At 43.9% G+C, this 25,003-nt stretch overlaps 1 protein-coding gene across 5 annotated transcripts in view; it reads right to left on the reverse strand.

The window, feature by feature from the left end:
* Positions 1 to 24,782, reverse strand: part of adhfe1 (alcohol dehydrogenase iron containing 1) — a 29,543-nt gene extending 4,761 nt beyond the window's left edge. The window contains exons 1-12 of one of the 5 annotated variants that reach the window (XM_055633955.1): positions 24,629 to 24,782; positions 21,129 to 21,166; positions 19,804 to 19,847; positions 19,612 to 19,665; positions 18,747 to 18,901; positions 16,571 to 16,767; positions 15,441 to 15,518; positions 11,742 to 11,847; positions 9,732 to 9,884; positions 5,828 to 5,926; positions 4,491 to 4,569; positions 2,988 to 3,084 (exon numbers count right to left, since the gene is read on the reverse strand). In XM_055633955.1, coding sequence (XP_055489930.1) covers positions 2,988 to 3,084; positions 4,491 to 4,569; positions 5,828 to 5,926; positions 9,732 to 9,884; positions 11,742 to 11,847; positions 15,441 to 15,518; positions 16,571 to 16,767; positions 18,747 to 18,901; positions 19,612 to 19,665 — 1,018 coding nt within the window. In that variant the 5' untranslated portion in view covers positions 19,804 to 19,847; positions 21,129 to 21,166; positions 24,629 to 24,782. The other 4 variants (XM_055633957.1, XM_055633954.1, XM_055633956.1 and 1 more) reach the window with 4 other exon arrangements.
* Positions 24,783 to 25,003: the final 221 nt, after the last annotated feature.

A 25,003-nucleotide genomic window follows, 5' to 3' on the forward strand; every position in this document is an offset into this window, starting at 1 on the left:
GCCATCGCGCTGACTTTGTGGACCGAAGAGCCTGATATCCGGTTCCAGCAGGCAGAGACAGTTTGCTCTGCGAGGTGTGACGGTCGATGTAACCAAGTACTATTACGTGATCAGCACTCTTGACCAGGCGACTGCGAGACGAGTAAAACCTTACCTCCGTGCTGGTTGGGGCAGTGCTGGAGCAGCTCGTTGACGGGTGCTGGTGGCCACTCACCTTCTTCAGCAGGCATCTCAGAGGTGCTCAGGGCCGTTACGGCGCCTTCGACCGTGAGCTCATCGCCCTATACCTCGCCATACGCCACTTTCGCTACTTCCTGGAGGGGAGGCCTTTTACTGCCTTCACGGATCACAAGCCACTCACAATCGCATTTGCCAAGCTTTCTGACCCGTGGTCTGCATGGCAGCAGAGGCAGTTGGCGTACGTGTCGGAGTACACCACCTCCATCCGCTTTGTGGAGGGCAAGTACCACAGGGTGGCCGACGCCTTATCGCGACCCACGTTCCACGCCATCCTCCAGGTGGCCGAGGATATTGATTATTCCGCCCTGGCAGCCGCACAGCTGATGGACGAGGAGATGGCCGCCTATCACATGGCAGTTTCGGGCCTGCAGTTGGAGGACGTTGTCTGTGGTCCTGGGGGCGCAACGCTGCTGTGCGATGTCTCCACTGGCCTTCCACCACACATCGTCCCCGTCGCCTGGCGGCACAGGGTGTTTGAGGTGGTCCATGGACTTGCCCATCCCTCCATTCGGGCGACGATGGCCCTCGTAGCCTCCTGCTTCATGTGGCACGGGCTGCGCAAGGAGGTTGGTCATTGGGCGCGTACCTGCATCCCATGCCAGACCGCTAAGGTGCATCGTCACGTGCGTGCGCCGCTGCAGGGGTTCGCCATCCCTTGGCAGCGGTTCGACTACATTCACGTGGACATCGTGGGGCCGCTGCCACCGTCCCAGGGCCTAACCCACCTCTTCACCGTGGTGGACCGCTTCACGCGGTGGCCTGAAACCATTCCACTGGCTGACACCTCGATGGCCACTTGCGCTCAGGCCTTGGTGGCGCACTGGATCGCCCAGTTCGGGGTGCCACTGGACATAACATCCGACCGGGAGCCTCAGTTCACGTCGGAACTGTGGTCGGCCATGACACGCCTCCTGGGGGTTCGCCTACACCACACTGCGGCGTATCATCTGCAGGCGAACGGCCTAGTGGAGCAGTTTCGCCACCAACTCAAGGATGCCCTGACGGCGCGACTCACGTCGCAGCTGCCTCTGCAGTCCGTCTATCTTTTTGTTATTTTTTGTCCCGTTTTAATGTAGTTTTTATTTTTTTGATGGGGTATGTGTATGTGTGTGTGTATGTGGGGGGCGGGGGGTTGGAGGGGAAACTTTTAAAATTTTTCCCCTGCACGGAGAACCCGACCTTTCCCTGTCGGGTCTCCATTGTCGTTGGGGCTGCACCGTGGAGCGGCCTCCAGCAGGAACGTCCTGGGGCTCCAGTCACGGAGCTGCGGACCTACTCACCATCACGGAGCTGGCCGAGTCCGGAGCGGGAGGAGCGGTGGTGGCGCACTGCTGCGACCCGACCCTCGGAAGCTTACCGCAGGTCTGGTGGACAGTGATATCGGGAGCCCGCGGGTCCCTGCTGGGAGACCGCTTTTCGGGGCTTCCGCAACGGCGACTTCTCCCACCCGAGTAGCAGGGTCGAGGATGACCTGGAGCGGGGCCTTACATCATCGCCCGGCGTGGCTTCAACGGCTGCGGGACTTTGCTAGCGCCCGCCCGTGGCTCCAACAACAAGACCCGGAGCGCGGCTTTGCATCACCCGGCGGGGGCGTTAATGGCCGCGGGACAATTGTTATCACCCGCCGGGGGCTCTGACTTTGACTCTGACATCGGGGGGAGAGGGAAGTGCAGGGGAGAGATACGTTTTTTTTGCCTTCCATCACAGCGAGGTGGAGATGCGCTGTGATGGATGTCTGTGTAAATTGTGTTGTGTCTTGGGTCTTTTTTTTTCTTGTATGTATGACTGCAGAAACAACATTTCACTTGAGCCTCTATGAGGTTCAAGTGACAAATAAATTGTATTGTGTATTGTATTGTAAGGCACGGCTCAATGATCCGGACTGGGTGGACGCACTGCTGTGGGTTTTGCTGGGGATCCGCACCGCACCCAAAGAGGACTTGGCCTCCTCCTCCGCCGAGTTGGCGTATGGGTTCCCGTTGACGGTGCCCGGGGAGTTCATCCCGCTGGCACGGGGCCAGGTGGAGCAGCCTTCGGATGCTCTGCAAGGTGCCCACGTCTCGTCATGGGTCTTTCCGTCTGCACATTCCCTCTGCTCTGGAGGACTGCCAGTTCATCTTCCTGCACAGGGATGCTCATTGGACACCCCTCCAGTGGCCGTACGAGGGTCTCCTCCGGGTCCTGGAACATGGCTCGTCCACTTTCATCCTGGACATGGGGGGTCGGCGTGAGACCGCAACTTCAGGATGTTATCGGCCGCGGGCCGGTGGTCGGAGCTCTTCTCCGGCAATTCCTAGCGAGGGGTCCACGGCTAGAAGGTCTGCAGACTGCGGCTTCCGGCTGTAACAGTCCGCAGGCCAGCGATCGGAGCACTCCCTTCTGGCGACCCCGGCACGGGCTCGCCCGCTGCACCCGCTGCTGAAACTCCAGGCCCGACACCGGGAAAGGCCGCACCAATCCATGGTGTTAGGCCGCGAGGGAGGAGGGATGGAAAAAGTCTCCTCTCCATGGAGGAGGCAACCAAAAGCGGTTCCCCCCTTACACCCCCTCCCCTCACCACCCCCCACACAAGACACACCAAGAGACATTAAAACACACATTTGGACACACTTAAAAAAAAAAAAAAAAGTAGAAATTATGAACACGCTGCTGGCAGGGCAGCCGACTCACAGAACCAAAGGGAAATTAAAGGACTGATCTACAAATTCCATCTCAATGTTGGGGAACTTGAGGACCTGATCACTTACCCAGTATTTCTGCTGCTTCCAAGTGGCGAGTTGGACACATAGAGCCTGTGAAAGCAAAGACTGCCGGAGATGTCAGAACGACGGAAAGGCCGTGTGGCTGCAAAAACAGAGCACTGCACTTATGCGGGAATAGCATTTAAAGCATATCTCTCAAAATTAAAAAAAAATCCTTCTATAAAGCTCCACTAACACCAAGACATTCTCCTTTTTGCCAATACACTCAGCTGACCCATTGCCACTGATGGAAAAAATACATCTATCCATTAATTGAATGGCTGCCTACATATTTAGGGAGACGGCAAGGCTAACAAATCCCACTAACGTGCCACCAATTCTTCACTAAAATCACAAATGATTGTTGAATATATATTGCTGTTGGTTTATTACTGTCACGTACCAAGATACAGCGATAATACTTATTTGCATGTTATATGAAAGTGAGTAGAACTTTAAGAGATGAGTGTATCATTTGGTACGGCTTCAGATACATGCTCATACAGCTACTGCTGTTTGATGGGTGGTCATAAAACCAAAGAGCAATATTGCATGAAAACGGGTCCTTTAGCTCATCTCATTCACGTTGGTCAATATTTCTATCCAAGCAATTTCCACTTGCCTGCACCTGGGCCACATTCCTATCCGTGTAGCTGTTTTTTTTTTTAAATACAATAATTGTACCCTCAATCATTTCCTCTGGCAGCTTGTTCCATTCTCTGTGACAATTTCCTCCACATATCCCTTTTAAAACTTCCCCCTCTTGCCTTATACCTATGACCTCTAGTTTCAGACTCCCCTATCCTGAGGAAAAGACTGGCAATTCATCTTATAAATGCCTGCATGATTTCATAAACCTCCTAAGCTCCTGGGAAAAATGACCCAGTGATGTGCTCCCTTTATAGTAAAAAGCAACAAGTTGGCACACAGTGGCATAGCTACTGCCTCACAGCACCAGAGACCCAGGTTTGCTCCTAATGTCAGCTGTGTGGAGTTTGCATGAACTCACTATGACCGCTTGGGTTTCCTCCGGGTGCTCTGATTTCCTAATATTCCAAAGACGTGCGGGTTTGAAGGTTAATTGGTCTCTATGTAGGGAATAGATGCAAAGTGCGGTAACAGAACGAGTGTGAATGGGTAATCGATGGTTGGCGTGGACTCAGTGCACTGAAAGGCCTGTTTCCATGCTATATGATACTATCTACTTGCTCTTAGTTCTATTGAGACTGTTCCATGTCAGTGATAGTGTGGGACTTTCTGCTTGAATTCATGTTGGTGTTAGCAGAAATGTATGGAATATTAATAATGTCATTATTTGGTATATGTCTTACACCAGGGAAACATCAGATACGTTGACATGAATAACATAGGTAAATACATGGTCTAATTTCTCATCTAGTATGATTCACCTAGAAGTGATCTCCAGTACAAACAACTTTTGGGTAAACTTGGGGAGGAATTGCCTTGCACCTAAATTGGATGTCACGTGAAAACATGTACAGTACATACCACCAACGGATGATCCACATTGTAATCTTTGGCTTTAAAGGTTTTCACCATTCCTGCCACTGGATAGGACATTCCATGACTAGGAAAGGAAGATAAAGCATACAGTACAAGTGAGTGACTTTGTCTTCTTGTAATTTGAATTGTGAAATTTCAGAATAATGTAACTGGTCTCGTGTCAAAACCAACAATACAATAACTTATGGGTTGTTTTTTTTTTTTAATTGTGAGCATATAGATTGAATATTTGAGAATCTTCATTGATTTGTTATAAGGAATTTGTGTAAAACAAAGCTAAAGTTTGTTTTTAAATAGTAGTGACTGACTACATTGATAAAAAATAATGGAAAGGATAGATCAGTAGGTGCAGATTTTCCACTGAAATCTCCTTTAGGATACAAAATCTCCTTTAGGATAGCTGTAAAATTTTAGATTTTCAAGAGGAAATGTAATTGTCTAGATAGAAAATTGGTTAATGAACCTGTAAGAACTTTGGATGATGAAGGACTGTAAAATGAGTACCTTAGAATTAGTTCTCAGTGAACTTTGAACGCTGAAGAAAGGGAGCATAATCCTAAATCTACTAATGACACTAATGACATCTGCCAATAAACTATGATGAGAAATGATAGGAAGGAACTGCAGATGCTGGTTTAAACCGATGATAGACACAAAAAGTTGTAGTAACTCAGCGGGACATGCAGGTAACAGAAAGACAGGAGGTAAAAGAAAGATTGATAGTATGGTCCCATTAGTGAAGATTGTGGAACAATTCAGACTCATTGTATTCCAAATTAACATTTCCTTGAACATGGTGTTGTAAGGATGTCATGTTTCTAGATATTAAAACATGTATTTAAAACTTGCTTTCGGGAGGCAGGGCCATATTAGCACAGACAAAACATTTAGCTAGATTGCCTCAGATATTGGGGGATAGAGAAAAAAAAAAACACTTGTTGCATATATTGTACCTTCTAGATTTAATCCTGCCAAGTTTTCACTGAGACAATTATAGAAAGGAAATTTACATTATACAGTGCATAAACTCAAGAGGATGCAGCCAGGATTATAGTGATGATGATAGCCTTTGGATTATGGTATTGGAGCTGAGAAAGCTGCAAAGAACTAAGAACTCTACTATGATGAGATTTGAGAGATGAGTGTCTCTGTTTGGGAGTCAAGGACAAATGGATTGCCAATTTAAAGCATGGGAAAGTGATTAGAATATTGTTTTAATGCATGATTTCATATAATTTGGCATCACCTATTTTGGGCAAAAGTAAGGACTAAATCTATTTATAAGACTCGTAAATCAATTTATTAGCCATAGGATTGCTTACCAAAGATGAACACCAGCATTTCCAAATCCAATCCCAGCAAAAACACTTGCAAGGTGCATGCTGAACCTAGCCTCATGGTCATCAGCATTCCGGACAGCCCTGGCAGTTTTAAAGATAAATTAATTATTAACAGGCATTGTGTAAGTTCTTTTCCAAGTCATTGCTATAGTTAATTCTGTTAAACGATGTCCCAGAGCCAGCTGCCAATTGCAAACCGCAGCTGCAAGTTGCTCATGTTTGCCACTGACTTAACTGAGAACTTGCAGACCTAAGGAACTGGAGTAACTCAGCAGGTCAGGCAACATCGTTGGAGAACATGGATAGGCGATGTTTCGGGTCGTGGCCCTTCTTCAGACTAAGAATTTGCCTTTTGTTGATTTCTGCCTAGTGATTTGTCACTGTGAGTTTAATTGTGGGAAGCTCTACCAAATAATATGGTCTTGTGACATGTTTGTAATTCCATCAAATTTGTGGGACCCTGTCCATGAAACTATTGATTCAAACTGTCAAATGTTGGAGGTGTCACTTGATAAGATTAAATGAGATTCATTTTTTTAAATTCTCTGATGATTATTTATTCCATTTCACCATTCCTATTACACAATTAGTATCCATTAAATAGTGGTCGTTGGAGAAAGAGGAAGAAAAGATGTACATAAATTGTTGGCTACTAGTCAAGGGAGGCAACACAGGAGGAGGTTGGTGCCGCTGCTGCTGCTTATGCGGAGGCTGCTACTGCGGGTCTGCGGACGGCGGCACCGGGAGCCCGCGGGTCCCTGGAGGGAGACCGCTTTTCAGGGCTCCTGCAACGGCGACTTCTCCCGCCCGAGTTGCGGGGTCGAAGAGCTCCTGGAGCGGGGCCTAACATCACTGCCCCGCGCGGCTTGGAATGGCCGCGGGACTCTGCGAGCGCACGCCGGGGGCTCTAACATCAAGAACCCGGTGTGCGACCTCGCACCACCCGGCGTGGCTTTAATGGCTGCGGGACAATCGCCATCGCCAGCCGGGGGCTTTGACTTTGACTCTGACATCGGGGGGGGGGGGGGGGGGGAGGGGGGGGGGAGTGCAGTGGAGTGGAGAGATAAGCTTTTCTGGCCTTCCATCACAGCTATGTGATGGATGTTTATGTAAATTATGTTGTGTCTGGGGTCTATTTGTGTGTAATGTATGGCTGCAGAAACGGCATTTCATTTGGACCTCCAGGGGTCCAAATGACAATTAAATAGACTATTGACTATTGACTATTGTTCCTATCCAGATAACAAATATGTTGTAGCAGGATAATATGTTGTAGCAGGAAATGGAGTACAACCCACAGTTGCTACTACATTATTTGTTTAGCACAAGTGACCAAGGATGCATCCACTACTCGATGGAGGTGACAGTCTTGGTTACGATAATGCTCCACAAACAAAGGAACTGTCCATAAATTCAGATCAGGAATACTCATATAAAGATAACACTTGATACTCATACAAAGATAACGTATTTTCTTGAAAAGATTGACAATGTCTTGTTTAAAAAACTTTAACCATGTACACCACAGAGATCAAACTAGAGAATAAATCCTGAAAGGATTACAATGGCAGCATAAAATAAATTGTACTCTGAGATACAATCTACAGCTCCATTAAATATTTATTATAATTATGATATGCTACAATTTCAAGCTTCAGGAACTCAATTCACTCGGAGTGAATTGTTCTGGGTTGTTCTGGGTTATTTTTCTACATGGGTTCATGCTGGCGATAGCTAGTTCTGGAATTAATGTGGGAGGTCCTGTTTGCAGATAGTGATTTGCATTTTGAACATGTTATCACATATCTCAATTCTTATTCAGAAAATATGTTCTTATTTAAAATCTTAAACTTAAGCAATTTCTTCCCCAGCAATGAGCCTCCCTGTAGATAAAGCTACATAAATTACTAGACTAAGTGAGACCCGTTGGGTCCCATGTTCACACGGGAGGGCTGGTCCCCCAACGCAATATTCCACCTCTCCACCAATTCCAATATTGGTGGCCAGTGGGTGGAGGGGCTTTTTGGAGCACTAGTATGGGTGTTGTGGGCTGAAGGGACTGGTTTCCAGAGGGCTAGTATGGACATTGTGGGCCAAATGGATTCTTGTGGTGGCTGCTCAGTCACTCAAGCCTGATGTGCTGGCAGCTCACTCACGGCTGGTGGGCTAGCAGTTGACTCACGGCTATTCCTTGAAATTCCATTTCAAGCAGGGTGCAAGGCCACCAAATTCAAGTGCAGTTTCTTACCATTCCAAGCAGGGTGCAAGGTCACCAAATTCAATTGCAGTTTCATACCACCCAGCAGGGTGCAAGGCCACCAAATTCAGGTGCAATTTCCTACCACTACAAGAAGGGTGCAAGGTCACCAAATTCAAGTGCAGTTTCCTACCATTGCAAGGCCACCTAATTCAAGTACAGATTCCGACCACTTCATGCAGGGTGCAAGGCCACTGCATTCAAGTGCAGTTTCATACCACTTCAAGCAGGGTGCAGAGCCACCAAACTCAAGTGCAGTTTCCCACCACTTCAAGCAGGGTGCAGGGCCACCAAACTCAAGTGCAGTTTCCTGCCACTTCAAGCAAGGTACAAGGCCACCAAATTCAAGTGTAGTTTCATGCCACTTCAAGCTGGGTGCAAGGCCACCAAATTCAAGTGTGGTTTCATGCCATTTTAAGCAGGGTGCAAGGCCACCAAATTCAAGTGCAGTTTCATGCCACTTCAAGCAGGGTGCAAGGCCACCAAATGCTAGTGCTGTTTCATGCCATTTCAGCCAGGGTGCAAGGCCACCAAATTCAAGTGCAGTTTCATACCACTTCAAGCAGGGTGCAAGGCCACCAAATTCAAGTGCAGTTTCATGCCACTTCTTCAAGCTGGGTGCAAGACCACCAAATTCAAGTGTGGTTTCATGCCATTTCAAGCAGGGTGCAAGGCCACCAAATTCAAGTGCAATTTCATGCCATTTCAGGGTGAAACCACCACAAAACCACCACAAAACCACACAAAACACCAAATATACACCACACTCACAGTTCAGTAGACATTCAGTGTGTTCAGTTGATTCACAGCTCAGACAGAGTTGTGATCTGTGAATCAAGAGATTCTCAACATTTTTTAAAACACTAATAACACTTTTATTTTTCATTGATGGGAAGAATCCTCTGCACCTGATGAGCGGAGGGGGGCCGAGTAAGATGGCCAAAAATCACAGCCGTAAGTGGTAGCATTTTATCTAAAATCAATATGCAGTGCAAACAGGAAGTGGTCAAGTTTAGACTTTCAACCATTTGCAGTGCAGCATTTCAAAGCAACCACCACCAACAACCATTGCAGTGCAGCATTTCAAAGCAACCACCAACAACAACCATTTGCAGTGCAGCATTTCAAAGCAACCACCACCACAACCATTTGCAGTGTAGCATTTCAAAGCAACCACCACCAACAATCAATTGCAGTGCAGCATTTCAAAGCAACCACATTTTCATTTTCAAACCAGATTAAGGGCATTCACAGTTGAGTAGACATGTGCTCAGTGTTATTCACAGCTCAGAGAGACGTGATCCTCTCGCTTTCTCCATCTTGCAGAGACTGACTGTGGCACAACACTTCCGGGTTTTATAATCCCTCCCCCCTCCCACCAGCAGGGCAGCAGAGAGCATCGCAACATTTATTAAACATTAATAACTCTTTTATATTTCATCGATGGGAAAAGTCCTCTTGTCCTGCAGAGCGGAGGGGGGCTCCGAGTAACATGGCTAAAAATCACAACCGTAAGTGGCAGCGTTTTTTCTAAAATCATGAAACAGAAAAACAGGAAGTGGTCAAGATCAAGGTTTTAGTAATATAGATAAAGGACTTCAGTAACAGACGTGCTGGACTATACATTACCTTTTCATGTATTTGGCCACAATTCTCAGGGCATGTTTGGACCATACATCGCTGATAGGGTTGCTCCCTTGATAAGCTGGACGATTGATTGGATTTGGAGGGCAAGGTGATCGTAAATTGTACGGAAGGGCGGTGTAAGATTCCAATGCATGGCTGTTGGAATGAAGAAATAGTATCAGGGAATAAACTTTGCATTTTTTAAACATATGAAGTTAGTATATTGTTAAAAACAATGAGTTCAGATTCTGTCATAGCTACATAATTACCCCCCTGAATTCTTTATTCAAGCCTCTGTTACTCTGGCAGCAGTTTCATAAGATCATAAGATCTTAAGAGATAGGAGTAGAATTAGGCCATTTGGCCCATCAAATCGACTCCGCCATTCAATCATGACTGATTTATCTCTCCTTCCTAACCGCATACTCCCCGTAACCACTGACACCCATTGTAATCAAGAATCTATCTATCTCTGCCTTAAATATATCCACTGACTTTGCCTCCACAGCCTTCAGTGGCAAAGAATTCCACAGATTCATCACCTTCTGACCATAGAAATTCCTCCTCATCTCCTACCTAAAAGAAAGTCCTTTAATTCTGGGGCTATGACCTCTAGTCCTAGATTCATCCACTAGTGGAAACATCATCTCCACAGCCACTCTGTCCAAGTGTTTCACACTATTCTGTACGTTTCAATGATGTCCCCCCCTCATTCTACTAAACTCCAGGAAATATAGGCCCAGTGCTGTCAAACGCTCATCATATGTTAGTTTGATTGATTTGTGGTCATGAAACTCACACCAATGTATCTGCTTAGTAAGAATTATTTGTCTATTTATGAAGAATCACCAGATTTCCTTATTGGACATCTGCTCTTATGTCTTGTCCCAGTGCTTTTGTAGTTTAACTTCAAATTGTCTTATCCAAAGGAGCTCCTTTGGGGTGAATGACATTTAATGTCATTGCTTCACCTTCTCTATAAAGAGTCAATCAATACAAGCTTTAAAGAGGTGGGAAATGTAGATAACTGCTGCTGGTTGTTGTTGGGCAGCCTTGCAGTGTGTTGTCCCACAGTTCATGCAACAACTACCCTTGCAGCAGGAACCTCATAGGCGAGCCTTCCATCCTTATTAGCAAGGTAACTATATCCAGCAGTCCCAGCTCTGAAAATAGAACAAAAATGCAGATGCTGGAAATGTGAAAACTAAGAAGGTCAAGAGGCATCAATGGAAAGAAAAAGCGTGAAAATACTTCAGGTTGAAGACCCTTTATCAGAACTGGAAAAGAAAGAAAGTCAGATATTTATAAATTGCTAGCCTATTTGTCCCTATTCAAGGCCACAATTGATAGATTAAAGAGGGCAGAGAGAGAGAAAGAGAGAGAAAAAAAAAAATATCAAAGGGACACAAGCAGGTAAAATGCAGGATAGCGATGTATGAAATGCCCAGCAGTTCAGGCAGAGTCAAAAGTAATCACGTTCTACGTCTTTATTCTGCACTCATTCAGCGTAATATTATATTTCTAAAATAACATTCAATTTACATTGCAAATACCATTAAAAATGTGCTTAGCCCATTTTATACATTACTCAGAAAATGCAGTTCCACAAACAAAACTTAATAAATGTAATGCAGAAGATAATCACAACATATGATTGAAAAAAGAAAATTTCTGCCACAAATGAGCAGATAAAAAATTTGAATGTACATCACACAAATCTGCATGTTTCAATCTACTCTGCCAAGAAAAATAAGGGAAGTAAAGAATGTATCAAAATAAAACGAACTATATTACAATGACATTACATTATTCCATTCATCTTCCATTATTTACAGTTGTACAACATTAGTCAGGAATTTTCTCAGAGCTATTCTCATTGTTGGAACAGCCGGACATAGAACCAAAAGTGCATTGTCAGTGAACTTGTATCATAGGGTCATAGTTCGAAAGAAACTCTTGGCCATGGTTCAGATTTGCTTCATGAATGTTTAACTTGTTAAAAATATTACTTACCAAAGTACGTCAAATCCACTGTAAGCTGCCACGCGCTCAGGCATGTGTAACGTATGCAATGGATCCACTATCCCAAGTAATGGTTTCAGAGCCCTACTAGCAATGCCTAAAATTGTACATAAAGCACAGTAGCATAGTAAGGCTACAAATTGTTAAAAAAAAAAGCTTATTAATTCAATTACATATTTGGTGACATTTTGTGATAAGAACGATTAGAATAGTAATTATCACATAACACAATAACTATGAGAGGCTTTGATTCCTAAATTTAAGCTTGGATTGTGTCCTGTAGAGGTCTCTATAGATCTTAATGAGTCAGAGATAACCATGTGGTCATAGAGTGATAGTGTGGAAACAGGCTCTTCAGCCCAACTTGCTCACAGCGGCCAACAGGTCCCAGCTATACTAGTCCCACCTGCCAGCATTTGGCCCATATCGCTCCAAACCTGTCCTATCAATGTACCTGTATAGGAAGGAACTATTGATGCTGGATAAACAGAAGATGGACACAAAAAGCTGGAGTAAATCAGCGGGACAGGCAGCCTCTGGAGAAAAGGAATGGGTGAATTTTCGGGCCAAGAAACGTCACCCATTCCTTCTCTCCAGAGATGCTGCCTGTCCCGCTGAGTTACTGCAACTTTTTGTATCTATCTTCTATCCATGTCCCTGTCTAACTGCTTCTTAAATGTTGGGATAGTCCCTGCCACAACTACCTCCGCTAGTGCCTTGTTCCATACGTCCATCATCCTTTGTGTGAAAAGGTTACCCCTCAGATTCCGATCTTTTCCCCTTGTGCTGTCCTCAAAATACGACTGTGTATATATTGACAATCAGCTTAAACACCTTCCTTTATCAAGAATCTGAAGACGCAAACTTTTTTGTCCACAGGCTTATTGAATCGTGAAAGTGTGAAACTACAAGTACAAAACGGCGTAGAAATAAGAAATACGCTTATTGCAAACATACTACAATAACACTGTAAATAAACATTCTACCTAAAATACCAAATCCCAAACAAAAGTAAACATTAAACACTTTTTCACACAGAGAGTTGCGAGTCAGAGGAATTCTCTGCCTAAGTCTGTTCTCTGGATACAGAGGTCAGTTCTCTGGATATTTTCTAGAGATAGATAGGGTTCTTAAAGACAGCGGAGTCAGGGGATATGGGGAGAAGGCAGGAACAGGGTAAAGATTGGAGATGATCAGCCATGATCACATTGAATGGCGGTGATGGCTTGAAGGGGCGAATGGCCTACTCCTGCACCTATTGTCTGGTGTCTATTAAACATTGCAATACATACCAATGATGCTGTCAAAAGGCATAAGATGATTGCAGATGTCTACAAAATATATCAGGATCAAAAAATGTGCTGCTGCCAGCAGTCAAATCCTGCCAAAGGTCACATGACAAGGTCACACAGTCAGCCAGTTACAAATTAAGTGTATTACCCAGCATGGCCACTTGGAGGCACTACATTGCCTCTGCATTTAATACTGAAACTGTTCAAGAACACTCCCCGCCTGCTGTGTTTGAAAGGGGGGAGCAAGTCTTCATCTGTGGTCTTTGGTCTTCAGTCCACGGCCCAACTTGCTCGTTCTTTGTGCGTCTCTTTTGAATAACGGGGGGGGGGGGGAAGGGGGGAGGGGTGGGTGGGGGGGTTGACGTCACTCGCTGCTCATGGAACACAGCGCAGCAGGCCGCGCGGTGCAGCTCCATTGTGATGTCATCAGCGAGACCATCTTGTTTATTTTCAAAGTTATTTCAGATTTGTGAACATTTTCATAAATAACTCGAGAAATAACGCTCGAAATATTTAGATAAGGCAATTTCGGAGTCTACTTGGTCTAGTTTAATACTGAAACTAATTCAGTACACCCCTTCACCTTAAACCCATGTCCTCTGGTCTTCGGTTGTCCTACTCTGGGCAAGAGACTCTTGTGCATCTACCTGATCTATTCCTCGCATGATCTTGTGCACTTCCACGAGATCACCCCCTCATCCTCCTGTGCTCCAAGGAATAGAGTCCCAGCTTACACAACCTGGACCTGGTACTGTGGCTACCTCTAGAGGGTCTGATGCAGTACAGATGTGAAAGTCCAAAAATATAACTATTGTATAACTGGATGGATCTTCAAAATGTCAACATCTACTAATCTCTAACATTTTAAAAATATTTATTTTTCATTCTTCCACCAAAGTGTGTAATTTCACACTTTACCATCTTATACTTTTGTCCATCACATTCTTCCCCAATGTTGGATACAATGTAATGGGGCGAAGGGCTGTGTTGTGAAGTGTAATTGAGTGTAAAGGAGATAAATCCTCTGAAGCCAAGATATTAAAAATTAAGATGATGGATGGTTGCTTCTCGGACTGGAGGCCTGTGATTAGTGATGTGCATCAGGGTTCGGTGCTGGGCCCCTAACTGTTTGTCATGTACATTAATGATTTGGATTAGAAAATACAGCAAGTTTGCTGTTTTATACAAAAGTGGGTAGTTTTGCAGATAGTGAAGATGGTTGTGAAAGATTGCAGCAGGATCTGGATCGATTGGCTAGGTGGGCTGAGGAATGGAATTTAATACAGAGAAGTTGCATTTTAGCACATCTAACAAGGGCAGGACCTACACATAGAATGGTGGGCCTCTGGGGGATGTTGTAGAACAGAGGGATCTAGGAGTGTAGGTGCATGGTTCCTTGAAGGTCAAGTCGCAGGTAGATAAGGTGGTCAAAAAGGCTTTTGGCACATTGACCTTCATCAGTCAGAGTATTGAGTATAGAAGTTGAGAGGTCTTGTTGCAGTTGTATTAAGATGTTGATGAGACTGCATTTAGAGTATTGTGTTCAGTTCTGGGCACCATGCTATAGAAAATATATTGTCAAGCTTGAAAGGGGTCAGAGAAGATTTACGAGGATGTTGCCAGGACTAGAGGGTCTGAACTATTGGGAGAGGTTGAGTAGGCCAAGTCTCTATTCCTTGGGGCGCAGGAGAATGAGGGGTGATCCTATAAGATCATGAGAGGAATAGATCGCGTAGATGCACAGAGTCTCTTGTACTGAGTAGGGCAATCAAGGACCAGAGGACATAGGTTCAAGATGAAGGGCAAAAGATTTAATAGGAATCTGAGGGGTAAATTTTTCGCACAAAGGATGGTGGGTGTATGGAAGAGGAGGTAGAGGCTGCGAGTATCCCAACATTTAAGAAATAGTTAGGCAAGTACGTGGATAGGCCAGGTTTGGAGGGATATGGACCAAGCGCAGGCAGGTGGGACAGGTATACCTGGGACATGTTGGCCAAATGGCCTGTTTCCACACTGTATCACTCCATGACTCTATGTGAGCTCATTGAAATGCGTAGAATTCTGACAGAATTTGATATGTAGTTGCTGAAGAACTGTCTCTCTGGCAAGATATGCCAAATCTTATCCTGACCTGCTGAGTACTTCCAGCGTTTTATGTTATTATACTGATGATGCTCAGTTAATAAATATATTCAGACCAATATTGAAATAAATTTGGGCACTTAGGGATGGGAAACCAAAATGGTGTAGATTGTGTATAAGCTTTCAGGATGTCTTATGGTCACTCCTACTCAGATGCTCAAAACAAAAAGTGCCTTTGGTTATTTTGATCCATTTTTACTATATCAACATAGCAACGTTCCATCTTGTCACACCTTGCATTGTGACAAGTAATCACCTGTTTTAACTTTCATCGCTTCATAATCAAACACAGCCACCCCTGTGGTCTCACTTCCAGTACCAGCTGTAGTGGGAACTAAGAAGAAACAACATATCTTATTAGTAATGCATTATACTTTGGTTCTCCATGTCGTTTAATGTATGAATTTAAGACAAATTTATTACTCACGTTTGTCAACACTTTGGAAAGTACTTCATTGGTTGTGAAATGATTTATTCTTAAGTCACGAAAGGCAATATATAAATGCATCTTTCTTTTTTCTCTTTGAAACGTGTATTGGTCACAAAATCATGATATACAAAACATTAGTTTGCCTCATCAATGAAAAGTATAAAATTATAATTCTATAACCTTTTACCTCCATAGTGTGTCGAGTGTGGAGGGGAAGGAGTTATGGATGGGACACCTGGAAGTATAAATTCCCTGTATATCCAGCTATCTTTAACTGCGTTACCTCAGATTGCTTATTTCTGCCTCCCAATCTGCTATCAACCATCTTCAGGGACAGCCTGCTGCATAAGGATGCAGCAGAGTACTAGGAGACAAGAGATTGTTGTGGAATGTTAAACATAGTGTAGAGGAGATTGTCAGAGGATGGGGAGATGGTTCTTCAGGAGTTTTTTTTTCTCATAGAATAGGGAAGAGCAAAAGATGAAGGGTACTTTAATCACAACAATGGAGTGGGTGAAGGGGGTGGTAATCCCTTCATGGCAGGAGTTGGGATATGATAGCTAAGTGAAGCAGTTGGTAGTGAGAAAACAGATCATTGGGTAGAAGGAACTCTGGGTCCTCCTAGCTCACCATCAGTTCTATAAAGGTATGCTGGTGCAGTTTTCATTGCCTCTTATTATCTGCTGGTTTTCCAGCAGTTGGGGCCAGCAAAATCGAACCAATTATGTTTTAAAATATAATCACTGATCAAATGAAGACATTTAAATGATGATTGATCCACGTGGGACAAATTAAGCAATTGACCCAGGAAATGGTAGTTTAGATCTTTGAGTCTTTTTAGAGTTTAAATCATTCTTTTACAAATAATCACACAGCTCTGTCACATCAGCAATAAATAATGGTAATTAACACTCAATGAATTGTACTGTTGAGCAAATTCTTCTGAATGAACCCACCTGCTATCAAAGGACGGAGGTTAACAGTAACAGGTTTTCCTTTCCCTATCGGTGCATTGACGTAGTCCAAGAATTCAGCATCAGGGCTGCAGCTGTAGAGGTTCGCCACTTTACATGTATCTATCACCGATCCACCTCCAACAGCAACATATGCATCAAATTGCTCTTGTCTAGCAAACTTTATTGCTTCTATGAAACTAATAACGTTACAAAAACAGAAAATGTCAAAAAACAGAACGATACACTTTGAAATCAAATTCAAAAACCAAAATCAAATTATACTTGACCCTGAACGATCTTCTTAAGGGCCTGTCCCACTGTGCGAGGTAATTCAAGAGTTTCCCCTGATGCGAACTCGGAGAATTACGGTAATAGCTGCTTGTAGGTACTCAGGGCTCTCGTGGACATTTTTCACAGTGCTGAAAAAACTTCCACATTTCCCGAGTACCTGCCGTTAGCGTTACGAGCCGCTGCGAGACATCCACGAGCTCCGGCGTAGCCGCTACGCACTTATCACGAGTTTGATTTTTTTTTTAAACTAGGGAGAGCTCTTGAATTACCTCGTACAGTGGGACAGGCCCTTAAGAAGATCGTTCAGGGTCAAGTATAATTTGATTTTGGTTCAAGGCTCTAAGTTGGCTGATGCAGACTCTGCTACAACAGGAGGTGGATGGCAGATAGGGCCTGTCAATGTGCGGGTCCCACAATGACATCATCAACCATCCAAAAAACTGGAGAACTGGAGAGGACGCAAATCATCAGAGTTGTGCTTTTATTTACTTTCCTCAAAGGACAGTAAAAGCAATGTCTTTGAATATTTTTCAGATGTAGATAGATGCATTATTGATAAACAAACAGATGGAAGGTTATTGCAGATAGACGAGGCTGCAGAGTTGTGGTTATAATTGTCGCAAGCTTGGGAGGCCGTAGAACACCCCTGATATTTGAGGGAACAAGTGAATCCTCATACTGATTCATATCATACCACCATCACTTTGCTCCTCCACATCCGAGAAACCCTTTTTATCTGCTTTATTAAAGCATTTCAAAAATGTAATTACCTTCTCAATCTTCTTTTACAAAATAGAAAGAGAAGCAGGTTGTTCACCCTTCCCTCAATCTTCCAATGTTATCCTAGGACATTGTGGGAGCTCTACCTAACTGTCTCCCGTTTCTCTACCCACTTTTCATAATTATGGCTACTGGACTTGAACACCGTAACCCAAGTTTAGTCCAATAAGATTTGTCACAAACTTAACATAACCTTTCTACTTTTCAATACTAGCCATCTACAACTAAATGCTGGTACTTCATACTTGTTTGTTTTACTTGTCCTCATTAATGCGCCAACAGTGTTAATAATTTATGTATTTGTACTTCAAGATCAATTGCTCTCCCCAACCGATTTGAATTATGTTCCAAGATTTATGTGGCTTCCTTATTTTTCTTGCAAAAATATAATCCCTCCTGCTTATTGTGTTCAAATTTATTTCATGATTTTCTGCTCATTCAGCAAATGTATTAACATACATTGTTGCAGTCCTCTAGTATTGAGTATTTAATGCTAGTCATGTAAATGTAAATTTAGAAATTTTGTTTTTGAATGTAAAAAATAAACTGTGAACAATGGTACATGCAGCTTTCCATCTTTTGTCACTCTGAATAGAGTCCTCTGCATCTATCCTTCAGCACCCTACCACACCCATAGCTATGGTACCAACCGCCACACCACTATTTCACCCTGGACCACCGCTTAGTCTGACCCCCTAAAGACTTGAGCATGCAATAATCCCGATCACCTGATCCTCAGTGCCCCAATGGTCCCCTTCGTTCCACTCTCTTATGCTCCTGTCTTTATCCATTACCCTCCCCATAAAGTTCAGATTGTTCGATTGCTATATAGCGGCTCAACAAATGTCCTCTCCACAACCTCATCTCTCAGAAGGCCATAACCTTAAATGCAACTTGTAATGATGTAAATTTTCCACTGTAATTTATTTTTCATTAAATGTGAAACATGCAAGTAACAATGTTGTGGTGCTGTGATTCATATTCTACCTAAAACGTTTTAATTGCTAGATTGCTTATCGTGGAATAGCAATGTCAATGACACCACCAACAATAAACTATTAAGACGTTGCTCTTTAAACTTTCACTTGAATGAAGTGCTGCTCACCTTAAATCAGATGGTTCCACTCTGACCTTGTCAAATATTTGAAAGTTTACTCCATTCTTAACCAATGAATCCAGTACAGCTTTGACGGGAGGAAGCTTGGCCATATTTCTGTCTGTCATCACGCAAACTTTCCTGGCACCAATGTTCTGTAGATCCTATTGAAATACCAGAACCTGCAGCTTTTTAACATGAAAAGCCTGCAAACTAATTCACCCAGTTAGCAGTGAATAACATGGTGGGGCCCTGGAGTGTATTGAAGAGCAGAATGATCTAGCAGTGCAGGTGTACAGTACCTTGAAAGTGGCATCACAAGTAGATAAGAGTGGAAATAAGGCTTTTGGTACATTACCTTTTATCTGTCAGGATATTTAATATAGAAGAGGGACATAAAATGCTAGAGTAACACAGCGGGACAGGCAACATCACTGGATAGTAGGAATGGGTGACATTTCAGGTTGAGACCCATCTTGAGAATATAGAAGTGGGGATGTTCCGTTACTGTTGTACAAGATATTGCTTAGTTAAGTTTAGAGGTACTGCACAGAAACAGGCCGTTCTGCCCACTAAATCTGTGCCGACCAGCAATCCCTGCGCACAAACATTATCCAAACACTCAACAATTTTCAATTAGACAAAGTCAATTAGCATACAAACCTGTACGTCTTTGTAGTGTGGTAAGAAACCAGAGATCCCAGAGAAAAGCCACGCAAGTCACAGGGAGAACACGTACAAACTTCTTACAGGCAGCACACACAGTCAGGATCGAACCTGGGTCTCCGGCGCTGCAAGGCAGCAACTCTATTGCTGCACCACCGTGCTGCCCTTAACAAAGGTTTTTGAATAAATTCAGCCGTCAGTTCCTTACCATTCCAATTTCATTTGTTACCCCTTCTCCATATCGGATGTTCGAACAAGCCATCTGAAACAGAACCAAGACCAGATTGTCTGGAAAAGCAAATAATGTCATGATTTTTAAAATCGTTTTCTTCTACATTATTATTGGTCAAATATCACAGAGTTGTTAAAAATCATGGGAGATTTGATTAATGATTTGTACCTCAAAAGCGTAGTCTGTTGCTCTGGTTGTAACATGCCCTGGAGCTGGAACACAAACACCAGTAGTGAAGTCACAATTTCCAATCACTATAGTCGTCAAGTTTATTTGTCACATACACATACGAGATGTGCAGTGAAATGAAAGTGGCAATGCTCGCGGACTTTTGTGCAAAAGACAAACAACAAAACAACCAAACAAATTATAAACACAATCATAACACACATATTATTTTACATAATAAATAATAGAAGGAAAAACGTTCTGTAGAGTTAGTCCCTGGTGAGATAGGCGTTTACAGTCCGAATTGCCTCTGGGAAGAAACTCCTTTTCAACCTCTCCGTTCTCACTGCATGGCAACGAAGGCGTTTACCTGACCGTAGCGGCTGGAACAGTCCGTTGCAGGGGTGGAAGAGGTCTCTCATGATTTTGTTTGCTCTGGAGTTGCACCTCCTGTTGTATAGTTCCTGCAGGTGGGTGAGTGAAGTTCCCATAGTGCGCTCAGCCGAACGCACTACTCTCTGCAGAGCCTTCTTGTCCTTGGCAGAGCAATTCCCAAACCAGATGGTAATGTTCCCGGACAAAATGCTTTCCACCGCCGCTGCGTAGAAGCACTGTAGGATCCTCGGAGACACTCTGAGTACTGTAGGATCCTCGGAGACACTCTGATATACCATAAAAAGCAGAAACTTCTCGGTTTCAACCAATTTAAGATGATTGCATAGAATGGATTTTCAATACTAATGCGAACATTAGTTTGTCAGGTGTGGGTAAAGTTACATAAAGGCTGGTGTTTTCCACTTACAGAGAGCAACGACCAAATGCTGTAAAGAGCTTGGCCAACTTTATTTATTTAATATATCACACTCTCTGCTAAGTCAAAGGAGACGCTTCAATTTCTGACCTGAAAAGGCATCAACCTTGTCTCAAAAATAAGAGTTGATGTTTAAAATATTTTTTTTGTCTTAAAAAAAAATCTTAAATTTGAGAAGCATAAACCAGTGTGTATTAATTCATAATAACTGCTTATATTAATATTACCTCAAGCCTATCAAGTGTTGTAATATTTGGCACCTAAAATGATCATTACATAGGTTTAATAATCTGGCATTGCAACTTCTACCACTTTAAGTGATCCATTTTGAATTCTATTATTATCACACACTATTACATGGAGAAAATGTTTATGTTTACCAAGCTTTAGCCATCTTTTACCAAGCTTTAAGCATCAACCCCCTTGAAAAGTAATAATAGGATGGAACAGTTTTACAGTGTTTGCAGGTAATATTAATATAAACAGTTATTATTATAAATGTAACAGAGTTTACCTTGTGTGTAGGTCTGAGAGTGAGCAGGACACCGGCATCTAGTTAATAACAGAAGATAAATATTCAAATTACATTTCTTTTAAAAGTATTTATAGAAATTTTTGCAGTTAAGAATTATCTTTAAATAATCTTGCATTAACATTTGCAAAATGCTGTTTTTAAACTTAATTTACTTTGTAAATTAACCTGCAACGTACTTTATTTCAGCTTCAGTGTCAGTACAAAGCATTTTCAGGTTTGTTTCACCACTAAAATTGTAAGAGGCTAATTCCAGCCTCCATATTAAATGACAGGCAGCATTTTTTCTGAAAGGTTGCAGTACATGTTAGACATGAACAAGACAACCTAAAAATGTCAAATTTTAATTATAAATTTTGCATTAAGTTTAAACAGTAAAGTTATAAATTCTGTCAAGCTTCCAAGTTGGTTACCAAGTTCATGGAACTGGGTCTCTACACATCCCTCTGCAAATTGATGCTTGACTTTCTCATCAACAGACCACAATCTGGACAAAAGGGCAGCAATACTTCCTCCTCGATAACCATCAGCAAGGGTTCACCGCCAGGCTGTGTGCTCTGCCCCCCTGCTCGACTCACTCTATACTCACGGCTAGGTAGCTGGACACAGTTCAAACTCCATCTTCAAGTTTGCAGACGACGCCACTGTTGTTGGACGAATAGTAGATGACATTGAGTTAAGGAGAGAGATCAAATATCTGATCAAATGGTGCCAGAACAACAATCTTGCTCTCAACGTCACAAAGACGAAGGAACTGATTGTGGACGTTGGAAGAGGAAGAACGAGGGGGTGTGTGGGGGAAGGTACAGGGGAGGGGTAAAACAGGGGGGGGTGTGGCAGGGGGGGGGGGGGGGGGGGGGGGGGGGGGGTGGAGGAGGGGGAGGGGGGGAAGGGGGGTGTGTGGGGGGGAAGGGTAGGTGTGTGGGGGGGAGGGGGGGGTGTGTGTGTGGAGGGGCGGGGGAGGGACTCCACTCAACGGGCCACCGGGACACCGGCCCGGCTTTCCCCGACTCCACACAGCGGCTTTCCCGACTCCACACAGCGGCTTTCCCGACTCCACACAGCGGCTTTCCCGACTCCACACAGCGGCTTTCCCGACTCCACTCTTGCGGACTCAATCAGCACGGCTTGTTTATTCAGCCCCGCCTCCGGGACTTTATTCTCCTGAGCACAGCCCCCACTCGCAGAGCACAGCCCCTCGCTCGCAGAGCACAGTCCCCGCTCGCAGTCCGCTTCAGCTTTATTCTTCCTGCCGGACAGCGGGTGTCGGAAGGGGTGTTACCCTTTGTGGTGAGTGACAGGCGAGAAGACCAATCTGCTGATCTCATGATTTTTTAAACCTTCATAACTTTTCTCATATTTCACCAATCAGAACAAAACTTGGTGGGTTGGAGCAGAGGAGAACGGTGAGTAGGATGGCGAAAAAACCTAGCGATATAGCGTAGACAAAAATGCTGCAGAAACTCAGCGGGTGAGGCAGCATCTATGGAGCGAAGGAAATAGGCAACATTTCAGGTCGAGACCCTTCTTCATAGCGATATCGGGTAGCGTTTATGAGCAAATTTAATTACAATGCATACAGGAAGTCAAGATTAGATAGATAGATAGATAGATAGATAGATAGATAGATAGAGCGAGCAAGCTTTCTTTGGTACCTTCCCCAGCAATCGCTGGAGATTCAACACCTGTTCCTATATCTCCTCACTCTTCTCTGTCCAGGGACCCCGACAGTCATTTCAGGTTAGGCAGAGGTTCACTTGTACCTCCTCCAACCTCATCTACTGTATCCGTTGTTCAAGATATTGGGACTCCTATACATCAGCGAGACCAAACGTAGACTGGGCGATTGTTTCGAATACCTTTGCTCAGTCCACCTGGACCTACCTGATCTCCCAGTTCCCAAATACTTTAATTCTCCTTCCCATTCCCAGAACGACCTTTCTGTTTATGGCCTCCTCCATTGTCAGAGTGAGGCTAAACGCAAATTGGAGGAACGGCATCTCGTATTTCGCTTGGGCAGCTTACAACCCAGTGGTATGAATATTGATTTCTCTAACTTCAAGTAGCCTCTGCATTCCCTCTCCATCCTTCCCCCATCCAAGTCGAAACAGGTTCTTGTTTACTTCTCACCTAGCACACAGTTAACAAAGGCCTGTTTCCTTTATCATTGTTATTTTTTGCATATCTTCCATTTATTTGTTGTAATAACATATTGTTGTATATCTCTCTACATCACCGTCTTTTTACTCTCGTTTCCCTTTCCCCAGACTCTAGTCTGAAGGGTCTCAACCCTAAACGTCACCCATTCACCCAGAGATGCAGCCTGTCCCGTTCCAGCGGTTACTTCAACATTTTGTGTCTATCTTGAGGTTATTTTGTTGTTTATTATGGGTTTTATAACATGCTATGTTTATATACCTGTTGTGCTGCTGCAAGAATACCATTGTTCCGTTTCAAGACACATGACAATAAACCACTCTTGACTGATGATTTGATTCAACAAATTAAAAAAATCCCATCAGATAAAACAAATTCAAGAGTCAAACAGCCCTCCATGTGATATTAATCCATCAACAACATGGTAGTATAATATTGAATTCACACCAGTTATAATACCTAACATTCTCATCCACTCCCGACATATTAGGGACAATTTACAGAGGCCAATTAACCTACAAAGTCTTTGGGATGTGGGATAAAATCGGAGCACCCGAAGGAAGCCCACGCAGTCACTGGGACAAGGTTCAAACTCCACACAGATGCACCAGAGGTCACAATTAAAAAAGCTTTGCTCTATCATCTTTGGTCACAATCGACCCCGGTTATGATTATCAGGCGCTGTAACGCAGTAACTCTACCAATTGCGCTAATGTGCAGTTTTCTTTCCAAATCTGCAAGTTTGCGGAAGGTCGCCAAAGATACTAGAGGAGCTCCTCTAGTATCTTTGGTGGTCGCCGCGGCGCCAGTGATGTCTGGCCGGTGCTCGGCTGCAACCCGCGATATCTCGGGGTTAGCAAACCCAGTTGCTGTGGTTTGAAATTAGAGTGACATTTATTTTAATAAATGTATTTGCTTTGGTTGTATTGGCGCTGGTGGGTTTGTCGGGCTGGAGGCCCGCACTCTCAACAGACGCACAACCAACAACTCGCTCTGCGCTTGGCTGCATCCTCTCCTAACCCCGGGCCGGCGAGGCGAGGCGACACCGCGCAACCCTACAGGCGACCGGGCTCCGCTCTGCAGCGGGCCTGCGCCTCGACTCTTGCCGCTGGATTTCCCGTTTACTTGCGGCCCCGTTGCATCCAGCCAAGGCTAGCCAGGCAGCTGAGATCCAGGCGGCTGCGGTCAGCAACCCGTAACTTACGACGCCCTTTGCAGCTGCCTCAACAAGTCAACAACCCTCTCCCGGGCGGCCATAGCTTAGCTGCGAGTCTATCGGTTGCACACGGGTAAAACGTCCCATAATTACACAGACGTCAGCTCACCGTTATTGTCCTCGTATGTTGGATGTTACCAGCGCAACAGCCGTATTTGCTGATGTACAATTAGCACGAAAGAGAAGTATATTTGTTAAGAGTAGAAGAGACCTTTCGACCCATTGTATCCGCGCCAGCTCATTAAAATAATGTCTATTAACCCCAGTTTACACCTCTTCCATATAATTACGAGTAAATATTCAGATGGTAACAATTACCCGAGTAAAGGTGAACATCTCCATATCTTGTTTCGTTCTTTTGACTATTCTGTTCAGCTTGTGGCCTCTGGTTGCTAATCTTGCAGGAAAACCGCAGCTTCTTACTTATTTTGGACTCCTATTAGAACAAATCTTTTATTTTAGAAATACTATTGATTGCCCACCC

The sequence above is a fragment of the Leucoraja erinacea genome, chromosome 4, assembly GCF_028641065.1.
Source record: "Leucoraja erinacea ecotype New England chromosome 4, Leri_hhj_1, whole genome shotgun sequence".
NCBI lineage: Eukaryota > Metazoa > Chordata > Chondrichthyes > Rajiformes > Rajidae > Leucoraja > Leucoraja erinaceus.